General features: G+C 37.0%; 1 protein-coding gene across 4 annotated transcripts in view; it reads right to left on the bottom strand.

The window, feature by feature from the left end:
• The window catches only part of VWA8 (von Willebrand factor A domain containing 8), a 358,168-nt gene that overhangs the window by 98,689 nt on the left and 240,820 nt on the right, over nt 1-18,659 (bottom strand). For all 4 annotated transcript variants that reach the window (XR_011527880.1, XM_070578403.1, XM_070578404.1 and 1 more), the window contains 7 exons: nt 17,765-17,829; nt 17,215-17,340; nt 15,993-16,102; nt 15,191-15,345; nt 11,795-11,990; nt 4,834-4,915; nt 1,057-1,261 (listed from right to left, as the gene is read on the bottom strand). Coding sequence is in view for 3 of the 4 variants with exons in the window: in XM_070578403.1 (XP_070434504.1) it covers nt 1,057-1,261; nt 4,834-4,915; nt 11,795-11,990; nt 15,191-15,345; nt 15,993-16,102; nt 17,215-17,340; nt 17,765-17,829 (939 nt within the window). In the remaining variant the exon portion in view is untranslated. The remainder of the gene's footprint in view (nt 1-1,056; nt 1,262-4,833; nt 4,916-11,794; nt 11,991-15,190; nt 15,346-15,992; nt 16,103-17,214; nt 17,341-17,764; nt 17,830-18,659) is intronic.

Raw genomic sequence — 18,659 nt, 5'->3', positions numbered from 1 at the left:
TTTAATGACATGTTTATTTTAGAGCAATGCATTTATTTTAGCTTAATTAATATATTCATACTCTCAAAAAGATTTGAGGTTGCTTGCCTACCTGGGTTTGTGACTTTCAAAATATTCTCCTAAGCTTCTAAGAATCTTAGAGAAACATGTATTATTCATTCACAAGTATATATATTCCTCCTTTAAAAAATCACAAAAATAACCATATAAAATAGTAATTACTAATCAGGTATCAGTGGAACAGTTTGTGGAAATTTCTTATCTTGTTAACTAGCTCTTTGCAGAGCAACACAGCTGGCAGGAACCTACCTTGCTTTTAGCTGGATAAAAATGTAAACAGATGAGTTTTCTTCTGAATGTTAAAATAAATAAACTACAAAGAAACCCTTTTCTGATAAGCTTTAGTATTTATGGGGACACAGTCTTCCTCACTGTTCACATTCGTTCCAGACTACAGCTCAATTAGATGGTGACTGAGTCATTTCTGGAGTTGTGTAGTTTCCTCTCACTTTGGTGACCTGTTCCCATATTTCTCTCCAGGGCAGGCTTGGGTCTACTTATTACGACTGCTAAACTTGCATTATCTGGAAATAAGGAAGTTGGTAAAAAGATATCTCTATTGGATGCATAAGTTTGTTTATGTTCTCTAGTCTAAAGTTTTAGCCTTATAATAACATGCTGTATTTGAGCTCCTCAGTATTTCTGTTTCAAGGTAGTATGTAGAGATGCTGATGATAATGGTAGTAAAACTGAGAACAGAGGCAAGGTGGTGCTAGAAACTTAATGCTTAAGGGTTACAAAATAAAAGCTGGTGATTCTATGCACATGTTGTGGTGTGAGGAACCTATGCATTTAAGCACTGACACAAAAAAACCTACTTTTTCACTAGCTAGATGGATATATTTGTCTTTTTTATTATGAGTCCAAAAATTATTTTAGCTATTTAAGTAACTATATTTAAGTCATTGGGCCAGAAGTTCTCATGAACGTGGCATGTGGAACTAAATTTATACCTGAATGTGCACCCTTAAGAGGTAAGGCCTATTCGAGTGGTACCTGCATATGTCTGTCACCTTCTTGTCCAATCATGTTTCTCCATTCCATGAGTGATCGCTGCAGATGTTCAAGTCCAGTTTCCCAAAGCCTGATGTGACCTCCCATATCAACAGTAACAACACCACCTTTACCCCACTCAGCTAGCAGTGCGTCTGTGTCCGAAATAGTAGACAGCCATGTGGTATACGGTGAGAGAGATTCTGATCTGAAAAAGAAATCACAGTATTCAACCAACTGGTAGGCCAGGTGATAAAAATAGTTTAGGTTCACTAAACTGATTTAGGTTCATTAAACTTGCTGTAAAGAATTCTAATAGTAAGCACATTGAAAGATACCAACAGGTCCATCTGTAAGGAAAAATACACAGTTATTTACATTTTTCTGTATTTGTGGACCCCGGATGACACTAGCATTCACTGTCGGAAAGAAAGGAACTCTAAACCAACTCATATTTCACACACCTGCAGTGTGGACTTCCTGAGGTCTGAGGTCAGTGCTGAAACTGATGGCTTATTTATGTGTTTTAACTGCATTTGTATTTGATATTTTGTCTTTTCTAACTTAGAAAGTTATATGGATTTATAACAAGGAATTTATATTTTTCTTGCATTACATATTTCATACATATACATATTTCCCTTATTATATATTTCTGCTATATATATATATATATATATACACACACACACACATACACGTGTATATATAGTCATTTCTAGGAATGCAACTTTTGCCTACGAGAGCCAACTGCAGACTTTCTTTATCTGAGTATAGCTCTCATTAACAACAGAAACATAGATCAGAAATTCTAGTTATCAGTGTTTGCTCTCTAAATACATCTGATACTTTCTATATGAAATAAATCATCTAAAGGGATGGTCTGGGGGCCAGCCCGGTGGCACAGTGGTTAAGTTCGCGCGTTCCACTTCTCGGCAGCCCGGGGTTCGCCAGTTCGGATCTCGGGTGCGGACATGGCACCACTTGGCAAAAGCAGTGCTGTGGTAGGCATCCCACATATAAAGTGGAGGAAGATGGGCATGGATGTTAGCTCAGGGCCGGTCTTCCTGAGCAAAAAGAGGAGGATTGGCAGTAGTTAGCTCAGGGCTAATCTTCCTCAGAAAATAAAAAAAATAAAGGGATGGTTTGATCAGATGATAAAAACAACATAAACTATCAATGTAGATCTGGGAAAACCACCATCTATTAGGTAAATTCTTATAATATACTAAAAAAATAAACCAAGACTACTCTCACCTTGTTTTTCAGTCTGCCTTAGTAGATTTTAAACACAGAGTGACCAAGCCAGCGACTCTGGGACACAGAAGTCATTTATATGAAGAAGATGATAAGAGCAGGATGGGGCCAAGTGTTTCAGAACTACTTTACAGTACTAGAAGGACTCAAAGATGGTAACATTTGACGTAATACAGGATTTACCTCATGGTGCTCTCCCCAAAAATACTTGCCTTCGGAAAAAAATTAGTAAGTACAAAGCGTGAAGTAAAGGGCTATTCAAGAATAATGAAATTTATCCACATAAAACTATGATGTTTGAGATTGTTCCAAGAGCAATCAACATGTATGATTCTATCGGGTACTGTATCTACTGGTTGCATATTTAACTCTCCACTACGAAATTTTAAATTTACAAGGACACTTTCTTCAATATGTCAAAAAAAGTGCTGAAGAAATCACATATTTACTATAACTTGCACACCAGGTCTAGAATCTCTTCTTCACCTTTTTCGTTTTTTTAATAAATGCATATTCCCTGTATACATAATAACAAGGTCTTGAAGGAACACATAGAATTATAGTAAATGAAACCTAGATTTACATACACCCACAAATGAGAGCAAGGAGTATAATTTTACAAATGCAAATAATACAAAAATTTAAGTAAAAATATTCAAATTTTACTGAGGGCAAAAGTGATGTGTTCCTTTTGGCCCTGCAGTTACATATAGTTTTACTGTATTTTCTATTATTTGAAGTTAGCCATCAAACGGAAAATTCCTGGTCTCTAGCAGATGCTAAATTTAAGCAACTAGCAACAAAACTGAAATCCAGATGGGTTGTTCCCTTGAATTACATATACGCCAAAAATGGCAATAGTTAATCTCAAGAGAAACTCAGGACATACTGACAATGAACAGACTCTAAATCATGTGGCGGTTAAAAAGTGGCAAGTCCAAATTGAGATGTTCTGTAAGAATAAAATACATACGAGATTCCAAAGACTGAGAAGAAAAAAGGAGTGTAAAATATCTCATTAAAGTGTTTATATTGAATACATGTCAAAATGATAACATTTTAGATATATTGGGTTATATAAAATATTATTAAAGTTAATTTCACCTGTTTCTTTTTAATTTTTTAATGTGGCTACGAAGGAATATAAAGTTACAAATATGGCTCACATTCTATTTTCATTGGATGGTGCAGCTCTAAATGAATGAATTATGGTGAGCAGCTGGCACTGGCTGTATATACAGCTGCTCTTCCAGATGTTCTTTCTATGGCAGTTATAATACATGGTTTTCAAAGAGACAAATACTGAAATAAAAAGCTAGGGCTAACGAGGGAGAAATTAAGAGAAATATTGAAAAAAATTACTAATGCCTTAGAAATATAAAAAATAAAAAGCTGTTCTTCGCTTTTCTTACTTGGACTAACAGTATATCTTAATGAGCATACAATTAATATGGAATAAGGAATTTCTCCAGATGACTAAAAGCCATTTTCCGTTAAACCGATACACTAAGATGTTCCAAGAAGGCATACTTACATATATGGGAAGAAGTGAATCTATTTCTTTGAATAATGCTTTTATTATTCATATTTCTTGACCCTGACTGAAGGCTCCTAACAAATAAAGCTGGGTTTCTGACTTATTTTGTACTGTCAGGCTGAGCTCTTTTCCTCTGGGGTTGGAGGAGTGGGTAGCAGGGTGGTCTGCTCGTGTTTTGGGTGACTGAGAAGTTCCAGTGTCCCTGGCCTTCCTGCAACATTGGCAGGCTCTCCAGGCTCCTCTGCCTAGGGTTTCTGGTGAGGCTTTAACCACTGTGTTGTGAGGGCTCAGCTGCCTGTGAGGAAGGGACGTGATATCAATCTAAACCAAAGCAGGGGCATGCTTATTGAGAGAAGGAGATCAAGCGTGGCTGCATCCCGAAAGGGATGGGCTACAGGAGAGGACACCCATGTTCTTCAAGGGAGAGAACAAGCATCATTGTTTTTCCTTTTCCATCCTCAGTCTAGACAGCTTGAATGCTTTGCTTCCATTGCTGGACGGTAATAAAAGCAGAGTGGTAATGAGTTCCATTCCAAATCTCTGGAATCTTTTGGCTACTGTAGGGCCTTCATGACTGCAGATGCACAGCAACATATTTAAACACAAATTCTTTTGACATTTTGAACACATTTATCTCAGAAAACTAATATATGAAGTTAATAAGTATGAAAATTTCTTCAATACTAAAAATGCCATTTCAGACACAGAAAAATTTATCATTAAGACAGATCAACATAAGAGTAATGAAGGCTCGGAGGCTGTTGGACTTATATCTATGGAACATTTTAATATTTTTCCAAAATGAAAATAAAAACGGCAGTAAAGCATGCAGAAAAACAGTAAGATATAAACCAACTGTAACTGAAAAAAAAAGAGCTTACTATTTAAGGAAACAAAAAGCCCACATTTATTTAGAGTACTTGATAATAATTCACTCATTTTTTTATTTGACATACAAGCTAAGAACAAAGGTGAAAATTAATTACCTGGGAATGGGGATATATCGGAGTTTCTTTGATTGAAGATCAGTGACTTCTATATAACCAGCTGTTTGTGGAGGGTTAACATCTGCAAGCAAGTCATGCCAGGAGCTGAGTATTACTGCATGATACCAAAATAGGACCAAAAGAAAGCACGGATGCTGCTAAAAGTAGAATGAAGTTATCAGCAGCTCAGGGCAGTACTCTGAGACCCTCTTGACAAGGTTCCGGGCCAAGTCCAGCCTCAAGGATAGACTCTCAGAGTTATGTTTTTGTAAGGGAAAGACAAAGATTGTCAAATAGATGCATATTAGGCAATGATTCTTTACTGTCAGAAAATAACCTAAGTTCTTTTCATTCTCTTTGATAATTTCCCAAGATAGGTCAATGTTTTAGCACTTAAGAGTTTATTTGAAAATATTTCACCACGTGAATTCTGTTTTTTCTTCCCAGGAAGTCACAACAACGACAGTGTAACATAGTAGAATGAGCACCCACTTTGTCATCAGCCTGGCCTGGTATAAAATCCTGGCTCTGACATTTCCTAACTGCATTTTATGCTGGTCATGTTAGTTATCTCTCTGAGACCTGCTTTTTGTCATTTTTAAAATGGGGATAACAACAGCATTTGAGTATCATAAACATTATTTTGATGATTAGATGAATTTAGCAAACGCAAAGCACCTAATCAGTAGTTGTTCAACACACAGCTGTTATTATTAGGGTCCTGCAAGACAGAAAAAGGTGAGGTGAGGACGGGAAAGTGGGGTGAGAACTGTAGGTCAGAAAGAATATGAAAAGGTGAGAAAGGAGAGGGTAATGAGATATGGTGGCCAGAGCCCCCAATTCTAATTCTGGAGTTGTTTCCAAGCAGATTGCAGGGGTCTACTGACATCTCTTCCTAAGCCTTTAGTACCACCATCACCCTCATCATCACTAGCTGCCACCACTGTGTGTCAAGAACTCTGCTTAGTCTTTACAGATAGCATTGTGTGTGTGTGTGCGTGCGTGCAGATTAGCCCTGAGCTGACATCTGTGCTCTTCCTCTATTTTATGTGGGATGCCACCACAGTGTGGCTTGACAAGTGGTATTAGGTCCACACCTGGGATTCGAACCTGTGAACCCCAGGTCCCTGAAGCAGAGTGTGTGAACTTAACCACTATGCTACCAGGCCAGCCACTATAGATAGCATTTTTAATACTGACAACAACAAAGACTTACGATTCCTGCTGGAGAGTTGAGAAAGCTGAAGCTTATAGAGGTAATACAATAATGTGACTTGCTTGAGGTGACGTAGCTGGAGAGTGATGGAGATGGTTTTCAAAACCAGGTCTTTTTGGCTTTGAAATCTCTGCTCTGTCCACCACTCCACACAGCTCCTACCTGAGCTGACTCTAGGGCAACAATTTTTAAAATAGCCTTGTTTTACAAAATCTTGGTCACTAATGTCTCCTTAAAAAAAATTGTCCCTACACAGAGCCTATCTTGACAGACTTTTGTCTGTCAGTCTCTCTCTAATTACAACTTGTTTTTTTTTTTTGAGGAAGATTAGCCCTGAGCTAACTGTTGCCAATCCTCCTCTTTTTGCTGAGGAAGACTGGCCATGAGCTAACTTCCATGCCCATCTTCCTCTAGTTTATATGTGGGACGCCTGCCACAGCATGGCTTTTGCCAAGTGGTGCCATGTCCGTACCAGGGATCCAAACCAGCGAACCCCAGGCCGCCAAAGCAGAACATGTGAACTTAACTGCTGTGCCACTGGGCCGGCCCCTACAACTTCCGATTACAACGAGACATCCAGGATGTCCACGCTGTGCAATGTGGTTCACAAAAAATAAGAAACTTGGCATTTTTATTTCATGTTTGCAGTTGAAGGTTTTTGAGTAGGCCATCTGAAAAACTCAAAATATCTCATACTTATTCCACAAACGTGGTTGAGCTTACTTTGCACCAGACACTACATGAAGCACTGGGGATAGAGAGAAAAGAGATGTGGTTCCTGCCTCATCTGAAGAGCCCACAGACAAAGAGTAAAGTTCCCTTTTTTTTTAAAACCACTGTGGGCCTTTGGAGACTTGGAAAGGATTCCAGGGTGGAAATCACAGGCCTGGGGCGAGGTATGAGCTGCGAAGCTAGGCAAGGAACCGTCAGTCAGGAAGAAGGGAAGGTAGTGTCCAGGGAGAGCAGAGGGTAAGAAAAGAGAGTTACTATGGTAGTCTGACCACCCAGCTGAACTGAGTGTCTCCAGATGGCAATTTGTATAAAATGAACACGCCTATCATAAGTCACTAATCGCCTGCGCTGGAAATACTGCCTAGGGTATAAGGTTAGTTTTGGATAAAGTTTTGCATCATGTTTCATTTTTGACAGTTTCTGTTGCTAGGACCTAGCTGAAGTAGGTTGAATTATTTATAGATCCGGGTTCTTTGCCAAAAATGACCAGCTATTGAAGTGGCTGGGATGACTAGAGCTGCCTAGCTAACCAACTTCCATTTGGCTTGTCACTTACACATACTATTTTTCGTAAGAAGTTGTATTAAGATGAGCTTTTAGATTATCAGCACTTTTAGATGGCCTGTGAAAGCAAAGTAAGCCAACTTATTTCAAATATCTTTTTTTCTATATTTTTCTTTTCTTTCACGGTGCAAATTAACTCCGTGGCATGAAGAGAGTGAGAAAATGCAATAAGGGCTGTGTCTATTTCAAGAAGGAAAAAGCAAGAATTTTACTTCTGGTGCTAAAAAATATTTTAAGGTATCAGAAAAGGCACTTTGTGCCTATAAAGCACTTCAAAGAAATACTAAGGGTAGTGGTAGCGGCGGTGATAATGGTAAGCAATTGAAAAATAGTCAGAATTGATGTTTATTGATTTGAAAATAAATCAGCTCAGAATATATGATTAAATTAAGGAAGTGAAAACCGTGGCCAGATTTCCCTTCAAACTTAGCCAAATCCTTGTCTATCCATTTTAAATGTTGCAACATTGTAGAGAGGATGGAGGCTCAGTAACTTTCCATTACATTTATAATCCAGGTGGATTTCAAAGATAGGTATAAACTATATTTAGGGATTAGTTGTTAACGATTAAAGGGAAGTCATTGCGGCAGTGTTTACTGCGTGGTTCCCGTAAAGAGTGGGGACAGCTCACACGCACAGGGCCAAGGTTAGGAGGAAGTATAAAAACTGTCAGCAAAACAACTGATCTATGTGTCGATCCCTTCACTAATACCACACTCTCTTGATTACTTTCTGGCTTTATACTTTATGTAAGTTTTAAAATCAGCTAGTACAGATCCTCTAGCTTTGTTGGTGGGGATCAGTGGATGGAAAATTATTAAGAGGAAATCAGGGGTAAGGGAGAATTCTGACTAAACCAACCTAACAGGATTCTTATTGAAGTCAGACCAGGGTGATCAGACATTACCTGGGGGATGGTACTGATCAGAGGTGGGATTCTGGTTAAACTGACTGAGGATTATTCTTGCTAAAATTGGACAATGCAGAGGTGAACACGGAAACCCAAAATGTCAAGGCCTAGCTGGGAACAGGATTCAGAGAAGCCTGACTAGAGTTTGGTCAAGAAGAGAATCTGTTATCACCCATACTGACAGCTCTACTTCACTTATTTTCACTGCTGTACACACCACAATTTATTCTTCTGTTCTTTGTTGATGTGCATTTAGGTTCTTTCCAATTTTTTGCTATTACAGATAGTAGACTATGAATATTCTTATACCTGTCTCCTTGTGTATATATTGAAAATCTGTAGGGTATATATCTAAGAGTGGAATTACCAAATTGTTTCCCAAAGTGTTCCAGCAGCAAAAAAGAGGTCCTGGTGTTCGCCATCCCTATCCACTCTTCCAGGGGTCAGACCTTTAAGCGTAGCTTCACTTTACCTTTCCCTGACTTCTAGTAAGTTTGAGCATCTTTTTATATGCTGTGAATTACTCTTCTGAGAAGTGCCTGTTTATATATCTTTTGCCATTTTTCTCTTGGTTGCTTGGAGTTTTATTTCCCTTCTTTTGTTTAAGTAGTGTTTCTTAAATATTCCAATTGTATATAAAGTGCTCAGGATAGTGTCTGGCACATAGGAAGAACTTAACTGTGGATTATAAAAATAAAAATCCCTAGGAGAATGGTGAAGGGAGATTCCAGAATGATAGCTGTGCATAGGCCTAGGGATCAACCAGTTCAGATTAGAACATCTGAGAAGATTTCAGGAGAGATGCCGCCAAGGAAGTGAAATTGATAAACCCAATATATTAGAACACATTTAGAGATTTTGATAACTGAGAAACACTTTGAGGATTAATTTGTGCTAAGCACATGAAAAAGTAAATCAACAAAACATAATGATTATTAACTCCACGAAAAGAAAAAGCTGTACAGGAAAGAAAAAGCAATAATACCATAATACATAGTTCAGTTGCGAATAGCAGTTCCATAAACATCATAATATAAGCAATGGATGTTAATCCAACCATAACTATCATATAAATATATTGGGAGATGGGAAAATGAGGTGTCAGGCACGGGGAGGGTGTATGAAAAAGAGTTAAACTCTCATCTTACATGGTGGGAGTCAGTAAATAATGCCTAAAACTAAACCATCAAGATTGCACCATAAGGATGAAAGTGAATACCAAAGAAACAGCTTAAAAAGTTGAAAGTGTCTCTGGGAACAGGAAATGATGGGTGAGGGGAGTAAAGAAGGGGCTGACTGTTTTTTCTTTCAGCCTGTTTCACTCTTTCATCTATGTGCATGGAGATTTCCGACGAAAATTTAAACTAACTTAATTTTTTAAAGTAAATAGAACCCAACCATCTGATTAGTCAGGAACTATGGCATATCAGCCTTTTATTAAGGAAATCAATAGACACTGTAAAGGCTACTCTCCTGGTGGCTTTCACAAGGATGGAATAATTTTTGCATAATGCAGACGGGCAGAGATTTACTGCTTTCAATGGTACTGCCACTTTGGAAAATAGTGCCATAGTTTTCTCATGACTCATAAAAATGCCATTCTTAAGTGTTTACCCAAGTGAAGCAAAAACTTGTGTTTACTTAAAAATCTGTGCACAATGTTTGTGGTGGTCTTATTCATGGTTGCCCCAAACTGGAAACTATCCAAATATCTATCATCTTGTGAATGGATTAACAAACTGTGGTATGTCCACACAACAGACCACTACTCGGCAATCAAGAGGAACAAACTACTGGTACACACAGCAACATAAATGATTCTCAAATACACTATATTAAGTAAAAGAAGCCAGACTCAAAAGACCACATACTGTGTGATTCCACCTATATGACATTCTAGAAAAGGCAAATCTATACGGGCAGAAATAAGATCAGCGGGGGGTTTGGGGTAGGCAGAGGGGTTGACTGCAAAGCAGCATGGGGGAGGTTTTTGGGGAGATGCAATTGTTTTCTATCAGTTGTGGTGATGGTTATGCAATTGTATGTATTTGTCAAACTCACAGAACTATATCTAACTTCATGAAAAAAGGTGAATTTTACTGTATGTGAACTGGACCTTAATAAGAACAAACATATACTACAAAAATATCACTCTGTCTGAGGTATGGAGAATGAGCAGGAGGGGGAAAGAGAGGAGGGGGGAACTTTGTCAGGAGGCTATGACAATATTCCAGCACAGGATGGTGGTGATTTGGACGCTGGCAGTAGAACTGTAGACATGTGGGTGGATACAGGTTGTATAGCCAGGTTGCATCAAAAGGACATAATGATTGCTCGTGGATTAGATGTGGAAGATGAGGGAGAGGTGTCAGGGCTGACCCCCAGGTTTCTGGGTGGATGAAGATGCACTAACCTCCGGCACAGAACTTTTTGTAATCCTGGAATGCACTGTCATGTCCCCGTACCTTTCACATGCAGTACTCTCTTCCTGGAGCAATCCCTTCATTTGATTCACTCCCACTCATCTTTCAAGAGTCAGCTCCTAATCACCAGCCTGGGTTGTAAGCCTGTCCTTGTGAATATTGCTATCATAGCACTTATTACATCGTACTGCAATTGTCAGTTTATTCACCTGTCTCTTCTACCATAAAAAGCATTTTAAGGAAATGGTGATTTACTCCCCATGCATTTCAGTTTGGAAGGAACTAATTCTAAATATATCCTACAACCAGGACTTTCAAACCCACTAATAAATTATTATAACACACTTAGCATTATATTTATGAAGTCCACACTAACATAATGAATGTAAACAAAGGAAAACATATCACTATCACTATGATGCAAAGAATAATCAGTGGGGCTTAATGATCAAAAATTTTCACAATTATCTATTATGATGAAAGCCAGTGTGGTTCAGTAAGAATAGCCTAGTCTTGGGATTGGAAGAACTCAGGTGCAAATCTGGGTTCTGCCAGCCACTAGAAGGGTGACCCTGGGTAAGTTATTTTACCTCTCTGTGTCAGTTCTTTGCATGTAAATTAGAGAGTACATTAACAATAGAATAGGGATCTGAAGATTAAATGAATTTATACAAGGAAAAGTGATCAGCACAGGACCTGGCATATGTCATGCAGTAATAAATATATATTGACTCTGAGAGCACTGCCAAGTGAATCACTCTGCATAAGTCCCTGGCCTTTAGTCACAGGAATTTAGGACAAAAATCAGGCCTCATTTTCTAAGCCTAATATTCTAATGATTTTTAAAAGTCTCTTTGAAAATGTGTTCTAAGTAAAGTTATTATATAGATTGTAATGCAAATGAAGATGTGTTTTAATAGCAATGGTTACAACCACACACTGTGAGAAGCTGAACCAAACTTTCTCAGCACATATAGTTCTTTTTAGCTACTTCTAGACCCTGTTAGAATTATTCATATTTATAAATATAGATTGATAATGATAAGCTAAATATCACTACCAAAAGCAAACTACCTTTAACCACCTTGGTAAATTAGGAGTTGGTAAGTTTTTTACCTTTTGGGTAGATATCTTTTAGAGGGACTTCTCCTGGGGGCAAAATCCTGACTATCTGATTAGTGTCTAAAAGAGTCACACAATTGCTCTGTTTTGGAGTTCCACTTTTCTTCTTTCCTCCATAGAACGCTGTATTAGTGATCCCTGGTTTATGCAAAGATGATGGCCTTTTCCAAGAATAAACGTCACTAGGTGACTGGAAAAAAAAAAGAGAGACAGAGAAAGTAAAGTATTGAAGTACTATAAACTACATTCACCATAACTGTTACAATGCAGCCCTTTAAGTTTACCACTGGTAAACTTTTCACAAATATAAGAAAATCAGATTATTCCTTAACCTTTTTGAATTTGGCACAGGAGACAGCTGCTTCACCGATAATCACAATTTTCAGACAAGTGTGAAATATACAACTTACATTTTTTTATCTTGAAATGAATTTTAACTAAAAAGAGGGAATATAAAATTTAGTAAGTTTAAAAATAACGAAACGAACACCTAATGCATCGACTCTCTGGCAGAGGGAGTAGGATATTACCAGCATTTCTGAAGACCCTGGAGAGCCCCTTCCCAATCACATCTTTCTGTCTCCCCTAGATGTAACTTTCATGGAATTTTGTGTTTTTTTCTCTTGTTTTACTTTAAAATTTTACCATGTATGTATTTATCTTTCTCGATTCCAAGATCACAGATAGATATTCTCCTATGTTTTCTCTAGCCTTAATATATTTACTTTCTTGCTCAAGCCACTGTATGTGACTCATCTCCCATCTCCACCAACTAACATTCCCTCCCAAGCAGATGCCCTCCTCACTCTGCCTGGTCCTGACAGATCACACTGGGTTACACTCATGCATGGATACCCTCCTCACCTTACTTGGGCTCCCACATGCCACACCAGGCTGTCCCTTCACTGAGACGCCATCTTCTTCCTGCCTGGATTTGATTTCTATCACCAGTGGTTACCCATCCCCACTATGAATGTCCTTCTCATCTGCTCAGGCTCTGACTAACATCTCACTTTGGGCTACTGTTTGCCCTTTTTTTTGCTGGGAAAGGTTCGCCCAGAGCTAACATCTGTTGCCAATCTTCCTCTTTTTTTTCTTCCCCAAAGTCCCAGTACAGAGTTGTATATGCCCAGTTCTAGCTGTAAGTCCTTCTAGTTCTTCGATGTGAGCCACCACCACAGCACAGCAAGTGACTGACAAGTGGTGTGGTTCTGTGCCCAGGAACCACACCCGGGCCAGTGAAGTGGAGTGTGCCAAACTTTAACCACTAGGCCATCAGGGCTAGATCTGCCCATTTTTCATATTGGATTATTTGTTTTCTTACTGTTGAGTTTTAAGAAATCTTTGTATATTCTGGATACAAGTCCTTCACTGGACAAGTGATTTGCAAATATTTTCTCCTAGATGTAGATTGTCTTTTCATTTAATAGTGTCTTTTTACAGAGCTGAAGTTTTAAATTTTGGTGAAGTTTAATTTACCAATTTTTTCGTTTATGGATCATGTTTAAGGCACTCAATACAACAGAAGTGGTGATAGGGGTATCTTTGTCTTATTCCTGATATTGAAAGGAATGCTTTGAATGTTCCATTATTAAAGATGGTACTTGCTATAGATTTTTGTAGCTATTTAGTATTAGGTTAAGAAAGTTATAATAAGTTTATACTGGTTTAGGTGCCTCAGATAATGCTATAAAAAGTTACTAAGAGGTGATATACCCCTTTGTTGATAGTTGTATGAAGAATCAAAACAAACTCACATAAAAAGAAAGGTACTGTGGTTCAGTAGAAAGGATATGGGTTTGAGGGTCAGTCACACTTGAACTCAAATCCCAGCTCCCTTACTTATCATTTGCGTGGCCTGGGGGATATAACCTCTCTGCATTTCTGTTTCTTCATCTATAAAATCTTGTACAATTGTTATAAAAATTAATTATCATGTATGAAAGGGTTTAGAATAGTGCAGTCCCTGACTGTTGTATTGGGGCCTAAAAATATGATTGTTATAAAATGTTGAAAGGCTGCCTAACTGATTCTAATCTTTCATTTAACAAATATTCATTGAACACCTTCTATGTGGTGGATACCATACTAAATATGGGGGATAGAGGTTTTAGTTTAACAAGGTCACTAATCCTACAGGCTATAAAGGTTTTCTGTAGGGTTAATTCAAACAGTGCCTTATACTCAGCTTTTACTTTCTAACCTTTTTTATAGTAACATTATACTTCTATACTAATTTCATCAATTTCAAGATCAATTTTTTAAATAGTTCCACCTTCAGAAAAATAGCTCCAGTATTTTCTCTACTGATAGCAGCAATCACTGTAGAAAGCATATTAAACATCTCTTTCATTCAGTCAAGGCTGCTGTAGATATGTATTCTAACAACATGCTTCACTTTCAGTTATATAATACCATAGCAAATGCTTTTTACTTGATAATTAGGGAGACATATGGCAAAGTCCTAAGCCACATATTATCCATTGGGTTTGGATTTCAAAAGTCTTATACCCTAAAGCGCTCACCATTCATTAATTACATTAACATTTTGAGGCATGAGAGATTGGTGCACCATCAAGCAGAGCCCATATTTTTATCTTTAAATGATTCTATCATCCCACCTAAAAGCTAGAAAGGAAATTATGAAAATTAAATGTTTAATCAAAACACACGGAGCTACATCTACGGTTATTAGAAGGCAACTTGGACTGAAATAAACTTTATATTTAATTTTCCCACATTTCCATCAGGGGAAGATGGTGCCTAGTTTCACTTAAAGTCAATTACAAATAGCCTCTTCTTTACAGATAACAGTAAATAACAGCAGAAGAGTCTATCTAAAAGCAAATTAAGTTGAGACCATCAGTATTTATAGTATAATCTGGATGCTGCAAAGATATGACAAAACAGAGCAAAACTCAATGGAAAGTGAATTGATGTTCACGAGTGTCAAAAAATTTAATCTACAGTAAGGAGATCCCAACAAATTTCATTTTAAAAAATTCTAGAAGACATGTTATTTCATTAGTCTTGAATTGTTTCTCTTGACAGGTTACATGAGCACACATTAAGACAACCTGATATAAAATCACTGTCAGTACATTAAACATTCAACTGTGTCACATGAACTCCCACATATGGTGAATACTGGTTTTCCCTTACTAAACTATATAATTGCATTACACTTTAAATGCTAATTTTTAAAAAGCAATGAAATCATATAAGTAGAACACATTTTTTAATGATTGATTTGGAAAACAGAATGTTGATCTGAAATGTTTACCAGAAAATCATTACATTTTAAACTACTCCCTCAAATATGCTTATAAATTATAGGCCAAACTGAGGGAAAGAAATATTTATTCAATAATTTAAAAAATTGATGCTTACCATGAGATCTGGGAAACCAACAACAATTGTAGCATAACTATTCTCATCTGAGAGAATTCGGTTAGGAGAGACAATCTTTTGTCCCACAGCTGAACTTAGATTTTCAGATGATAGTTGATCACTTGAAATTTTATGAGGTATGCTCAAATCTGGTTCTGAAAAGTGTCAGAGAAACATTAGACGCCATATGCCTCTAAAATGCTCCAGGAGTTAATTTTTACAAGATTTTATTCTCACCAACGCAAACAGAAAAGCAAAAGTTAAGAAAGAGAAAACACTTTAAATCATATTCATGGCCTTTTGTCTGAGAAAATTCAGTTTTTACAATCAAGGCATCTTCTCAAAGTGGTTTCAAGTATATACGGAATTAAAATTTTTATTAGCAATAAATATTATCACTAATAATAGCACCCTTCAGAAAAACTGGGAAACTGGCCCAACCCAGTGTTGGCAATCGTGTGTTTTAGATTTTTTTCATAAGCACTATTCGCCTCCTAAAACTGCGATGAATTAAGTAGAAATCCTGACGGTCTGTGTGAAAAAGAGAAGATGCTATCCTAAAATAGATTTGAAACCTAAATGTATACAGAAATTCTGATTTGACAGTTAAAAAAATTCAAAGACAGAACTTCAAAGATAGTTGATTCTTATTTACCGTTTCTAGTGTAGTGACTAAGTTCTCTCTTTTGGTATAAATTTAATATTATAATGTTGATATTATTGTTCTTAAATGATTCTAGAGGACAGTATGTACATAAGCATGCACCCATTCAGCCATAAACACAAAGAGCACGGTATTTACCTTGTGTAACTCCAAAGCCTGGGCTAGGTAGCTCCTCTTTCAACATATACAACTGGCAAACCCCACTATCCTCAGATTCGATGTGTGCAGGCTTAGTTAAAAGATATTTCCTGTAAATAAACAAAACATCTAAATGAAAAGCTTTTCTTTTTCTAATAATTATGAAGACAGACTACGAAAAATAAGAGGTTTTTTTCCCCTTCCAAAGCCTCTTTTTTATATTCTGAGTATAATTTTCAGTTTCAGAGTCACATCATTAATTAACAATTAACTTTACAACACTGTGTATAAAGAGCAGCACATAATATAATGCAGTAATAAACACGAACTAAAAATCCAACACTTCCTATCAGAGGAAAAGCTGTAAAAAAACAAAAAAAAGCAACTCTAAAGAGATACACCCGTATTATCATGGAACCTGCAGTTGATATGATAGTTTGATCAGCCAGTAAGCGGGAGCCTGACCTCTGATTTGTGACCAGCTAAGGGACAGGAGCCCTCACCACTGTAATCCCCTCGATCTACTTATTTTTAAGATTTCTAAAATAGGGATATATAAATAGCCAGAAATCTTTGCAGCAGGCTAGTTCTGCTTATCAGCAGGGGGACAGAGAGAGTTTGCAGTTAGCTAGTGGATGTAATGCATGAGGAAGGGGACAAAATTTTCTGGGTCCCCTGTCTATGCCAAGTGCACATAGTGTCCCTTTCATCCAGAAGTGTACAGTCCAAAGTGGGGAGGCACACAAACATAAACATAACCAAATAAGAGCACACAGATAAAATGAAGAGAAAACTTCTAAGGGGTGGATTCTGTGAAGTTACAGAAAAGCAACGGCTCTAGGATAGAGGCTGTGGTCCTTTGAAGAAAGAATAAACTGAAAATCTATTTTGAAGTATTTTCAGTTTGGCAAGAAAACAGTGAGTTCTCAATGTGCTAAAAGGAAAAAGCTCAAAGAAATACAGACCATACATAAAAGTCATTACATTTTTACCGCTAATTTCAATGTCATCCTCTGGAACACTTTTATAATTACTCTGCGAAGTGACATTTATTTTAATTTTCTTCTTCCCTCTTCTTCTAACTTTCACCTAGAGAGATGCTGCCAAATTGAGAAACTGTTAAAAGACGACACAGGGAGACAGAAGAGTAAGGATGTTGGCTAACTGACAAATAAGGTTGAACGCCAGCACACTACGTGAGACACCATGTAGCTCCACTCACTGATTTGTTTCACTCTCCACCAGAAGCCATTTGTCCTCCGCTACGAGGAAAACTGTCTTGAGGTTGATGGGAAGTGAGATGGTGTGAGTTCGCCCTTCCAGAACATCCAGCACAGTCAAGCTATTCCTGAAAAAGGAGAAGAAAACAATCTGAAAGGAAATGGTGAGGATCATGTTGAGTAGCCATGACACAATCACGTCATGATATATTACACAACCCTAAAAAGAATGTTTTTAAGACTAACTATTAACATAGAAAAATGTTAACTGAGAAAACAGATACACAAAATTCTAGACTATGTAAGGGTATGCATAAGAACAAATAATGGAAAGTGGCAGCTGCCATACTTGCAGTGGTTGTATTGTGGAATTACGAGCACTGTCTTTTTTTACATCTGTTTTTCAATGTTCTATAATGTGGGATGACTCACTTTTACAATAAAACATAATATGGTTATATTAGTTTTATAATAAACAAGTATAATCAAAAGAGGAAACAGAATGGACAAAATCAGAACACCAGTTTAAATCTCCTACAATGAAGAGCTCACCCTTTTTCTTTGTAGAACACTAGCCAGTTTTTGTGTGAAAATTCTTTACACATTTTATAAGTTTCCTAAAGACAAAATAAAACAAAACATTCACATTAAATGGGTCAGATGCAGTCACGTCTCTTCAGCTGCTTTCCCTTCAATAAAGTTCTTCAATGTGTAAAACATGTAATTCTCTGAGAAGCCACCTCTTTATCCACTCTAAGACTCTTACAGTAACATGGATTAAAATACATTAAAAAATTTATTGTAAATGACATACTAAAATATCTTTAGAATAAAACTTTAAAAAATCATGTCAAATACTAGTTAGAAATAAACATGCTATCTGGCGATTAACTGTGGAATTTATACATGACATAAATACATAGAAAATACTTTGTTTCTTACATTAGGATACATTTATGACATTGGAAAAATCTCTTTTTTCATGGTCTTTTAAGACCTAAGTATGTGGTCATACAGGGCAGAGCATAAGCCTCATTTTATATCTTTACCTTTCCATTTTATATCTATACCTTTTTATGAATGGCAGAATAAATTCTCTTGTGTTAGCCTAAAATGTTTATTTATAGTTTAATTTAGTTAATAAGCTAAAACGTTAATTTATCTTGTAGGTGCAATCAGGTATCATTCTCATAGGTTTGTCATATAAATCCAAAACATAAATACATAACTGGAAAACAGGTTAAAGCAACAGCATGATTGGGAATTTGTCACAAATATCACACTCAAATAGCTAGTGATATTCTATTATCATTACTTCAGTCCTGACAAGTCTTCACGTAAGTATGATGGACACAAAAAGAAGCTATTAGTGTTTAATTATAGGTGTGTCAATGTCTATCTGGTTGTTTTGTGTTAAAACCGGTAAGTGCATAATAAGAGAATTCTC

This window comes from Equus przewalskii, chromosome 16 (assembly GCF_037783145.1).
Source record: "Equus przewalskii isolate Varuska chromosome 16, EquPr2, whole genome shotgun sequence".
In the NCBI taxonomy this organism is placed as follows: domain Eukaryota; kingdom Metazoa; phylum Chordata; class Mammalia; order Perissodactyla; family Equidae; genus Equus; species Equus przewalskii.
Note: the sequence above shows the minus strand (reverse complement) of the source record. Positions and strands in the feature narration are given on the sequence as shown.